Source organism: Alligator sinensis, unplaced genomic scaffold (assembly GCF_000455745.1).
Source record: "Alligator sinensis unplaced genomic scaffold, ASM45574v1 scaffold575_1, whole genome shotgun sequence".
Classification (NCBI taxonomy): domain Eukaryota; kingdom Metazoa; phylum Chordata; order Crocodylia; family Alligatoridae; genus Alligator; species Alligator sinensis.
Window position 1 is genome coordinate 1,522,394 of NW_005842051.1, and position 3,746 is coordinate 1,526,139.

The window sequence follows — 3,746 nt, forward strand, 5'->3', positions numbered from 1 at the left end:
ACTTTTGGACAGAAGAAGTGATAAAAGAACAGATTATAAATGGCTAAGCAAAAAACAGAGCCATCCAACTACAGTTTACATCCTTTTTTCAAAGTTAAGCCCACTGGTTACTTTAACAGGAGGAGAGGACAGTACCCAGCAGCCAGAAGTCAGGCTTTGTAAGCTATGCCACAAGGATGTCAAGGAATATATGACTGAAGAAGTCACCTTGATTTTTCTTGGAGTAGAACTTCAACGGAATAAAGACTTGTTAGCTACTCACAATGGAGGAGTTTTAAAAGAAGTTGAAGAGGATGGATTAGTTGCTTGGTTTGCTGTTAGCATAGATTCTATCTCCGCTGAGCAGTTGAAACAGAAGCATCAAGATTGTTATTTTCTTCACCCTCCAATGCCTGCACTCCTGCAGCTGCCTGAAAAAGAAGCTGGTAAGGTGCCTAAAATGCAAATTTAGCAACTCTTGAATCAGAAAGGAGTAGGTGAATAGCATTCAAGATGCCTTGGCTTCTTTACTGAGTATATATCTGACCTTCAGCAAGTCTATGGCCAATCTGCACGTCTCACTGGTACCTATATATAAACTGATCATATTCAGATCATCCGCAAAGGAGAGTTGAACTTTAACTCCTTGTAACGTAACTGAGATCTTTTGAATGGTGCAAATTGTTATAGAAAAATCAAATTTAAAATGACAGAAACAGGCTTCATGGACCAGCAGGTTTCAGAAGTCATTTGCTCAAGCAGTCCACAAGGTCATCCATTCTGAACCCTCCCACCCACCATACCACAAAGCTTCCTAAGAAAAAACTAAATATCAGTATTCCGCAGGTGAACGTGGGGAGAACAAGTATATCACTTGTTCCTTGCTACTGTAATGGTAGGGAATGTGTTAAATAATCCAGAACAGTGCTCCATGTGGTAGAGGAAAGAATAAACTACCCAAGTCCTTGCCAATCTGTACAATTCCTGATGCCAAATTGATTGCCCATCACCATAGATAAAATAGTAATTGCCGGAAGTTTTAATTAAAATCCAGTTACCAATTTTTACTGTCTAGAACTGGTTGTGTGTAGAATTTGGCCTATACACAGCTGAAAGATACTAGCACCAGCAAAATATGGTGATAAGATTTTAAAACCTCATGGTTTTGTATGTAAACCATCCGTGTGTAAATGCACAGATATTATTACATCAAAATCAAGTAAAAAAACACTCCCATATATAGATGACAGGTACTGAAAAGAGGATCCTAATGAACAGTTTTTGAATACTTATATGAGAAGAAAAAAAAAAGTACTTCTGGTGTGCATACTAGCACAGTAACCAGTACACATTAGAATAACACCCAAAGAATTGAGGTCCCAGTATTCAGGGTGCTCTACAGACAGAAAGGAGACAAGGCATGCTAGAAAGGGCTTAAGGTCAAGAAATAGTGGATATTGTGAAATAATGCACAAGAATATGTACACAAGATAGCACTAGTGTTATCTTAGTCATGAGGTAAAGGCTTTGTGTTGATTCCTCTTTTGTTTAGAATTTTCCTAAAGTGCTCCTGAGTAAAAATTAAATCTCAGTTTTCCTATGTTAATCAATGTAAAACTTTTTAAAACACAGCATTCTACAGGTCAACTCCAATCATAAGTGATTTTTCTTGGTTGCCTACACAACCTGACTCTGATTTTGCATTTACCCTTCATTAGTATATGTGGCGGATCCAGATGAATCAGGGCTTTGTTTAACATAAGTACAATGGAAAAGATGAAGTTTATTAAAGTGACAGTTTAAAGCTTTGTCTTAGTTCAATTTTCATGATTAATTGATGATTATGATTTCCTTGGTTTACCAAACATTTTCATAAATTCATAGATGTAAGGTTGGAAGGGACCTAAGTAGATCTTTAAGTCCGACCCCCTGCTCTGGGCAGGAGAAAATACTGGGCTCATATGACCCCAGCTAGGTAACAGTCAAGCCTCCTCTTAAAGACCCCCACGGTAAGAGCCAGCACCACTTCCCTTGGAAGTTGGTTCCAGATCCTAACCGCTCTGACTGTGAAATAGTGCCTTCTAATGTCCAGCCTAAACCTACTCTCAAACAACTTATGGCTGTTATTCCTTGTTACTCTGGGAGGTGCTCAGGTGAACAGGGTCTCTCCCATTCCTTGCTGGTCCCCCCGGTAAGTTTATAGACGGCCACCAGGTCCCCTCTCAGCCTTCTCTTGTGATATTATAAAAGCTGAAAAATTTTATTTGATTATAAGTGACTTTTTGGTTTTTTTCTTTTAAAGGAGTAGTAGCCCAGGCTAGATCCATTCTCGCGTGGCACAGCCGGTATCAGTTCTGCCCAACATGTGGTAGTACAACCAAGACAGAAGAAGGAGGTTACAAGAAGACCTGCTTAAAAAATGGTTGTCCCAGTCTACAAGGTGTTCACAATACATCTTATCCAAGAGTTGGTAAGCTTATATATAAACAAATGGCTGAGGAAAATTGGTCCATAATCACTATTTAACTCATTGTCTTTGCTGTGCCTTGCTCCTTTTTAATTCTTCCTGTTACTTCATTCAGACCCTTCCCATCTCTTTTAATTATCTTCTAGACAGTGCATGTCTGCCAGCTTTATTCAGAGTTAAGTAGTCCAAGCTGTTTTTTGTCTGTGTTGTGTGACAAAATAATGCAACACAACTTCAGTCTGATGTGTAGTACTGTAATGACCTTAATAGAAAGTGATGTTGCAAGAATGTATGTTAGCTATCAAAACTGATAGTGTATCAGTGATGAAGCCATGATGGTTCAGAAATTATGCAAGAGTCAAGGATTTCTTAGGGAGATATCTTTTATTGGACTGACTATATAGTTGGGATAGAGTCAGATAAGCATTTGAACGCAAGACCTGATAAAGAAGGTGGGAGAGGGAAGGCAGGGCTTCACTGGTGCCGGCCTGCCAGAAAAGTAGGCCACCGCTGATTTAGGGTAAGAGATAATAGTTGCAGCACAGAGAAACAACACCGCCACTGCTACAAGTGAAAGTGGCCATAACTGCTCTGTTTGTACTAAATTTATTTCTTTCAGCAATGAGAATGCCTGCTGGTTAAAATTTCACAGTAAGTCCAGTAGGTGGACCCCAAATGAGTTCTGTGGATCCTAAATAGGCAAGCTGCACAGTCCTCTCAGAATGGTATTAGTTCTGGACACACACAGTACCCCAGGGAACTTTGCTGGCAAAAACTTAAGACACCTACAAACTTTCAGGTGCCAAAGAGATTGGGTGGAGATTTGTGGATCACACTCTCAGACTTTGGCACTTAAGTCACTTTGTGTGTCTGTGCCTAATGACTTGCCTGAAAATCTGGGACAGACGAGGGACCTGAACTCTCATGTCAAACCATAAATTAGTGTTTTAATTACTATATCATCCTTGTTATTCTTTTAAAAGCTTGAGTCCTCTTCCCTGTGCTGTGGTCTCCCTATCTTTTTTTGCCCTGCATCATCTTTCTTTGACTTCCCTTTCCTCTCTCCTGTCACCTTGTCATCTTTCCTTCTGAATCATTTTGTGTCTTGTCTTTGACATTTCTCTCTTTCCTTGCCTCTGTTGTTCTGCCATTTTATTAATCCTACTCAGTCCACCATTCTCTAGTGCTTTATGGACTACAGTGAAACTTAATAAACCCATTAACAGTTTTTTCTTCACAGTCATTAGCATAATAAACTAAGACAATAAATAGGATTATATGAGAGACTGCTGAAACAGCA

At 39.4% G+C, this 3,746-nt stretch overlaps 1 protein-coding gene across 1 annotated transcript in view; it reads left to right on the forward strand.

Moving 5' to 3' along the window:
* Positions 1 to 3,746, forward strand: part of NUDT12 (nudix hydrolase 12) — a 23,117-nt gene that overhangs the window by 6,545 nt on the left and 12,826 nt on the right. Inside the window, 2 exon segments of the mRNA XM_025203300.1 lie at positions 1 to 425; positions 2,282 to 2,449. The exon segment at positions 1 to 425 is cut by the window's left edge and continues 29 nt beyond it. Coding sequence (XP_025059085.1) covers positions 1 to 425; positions 2,282 to 2,449 — 593 coding nt within the window.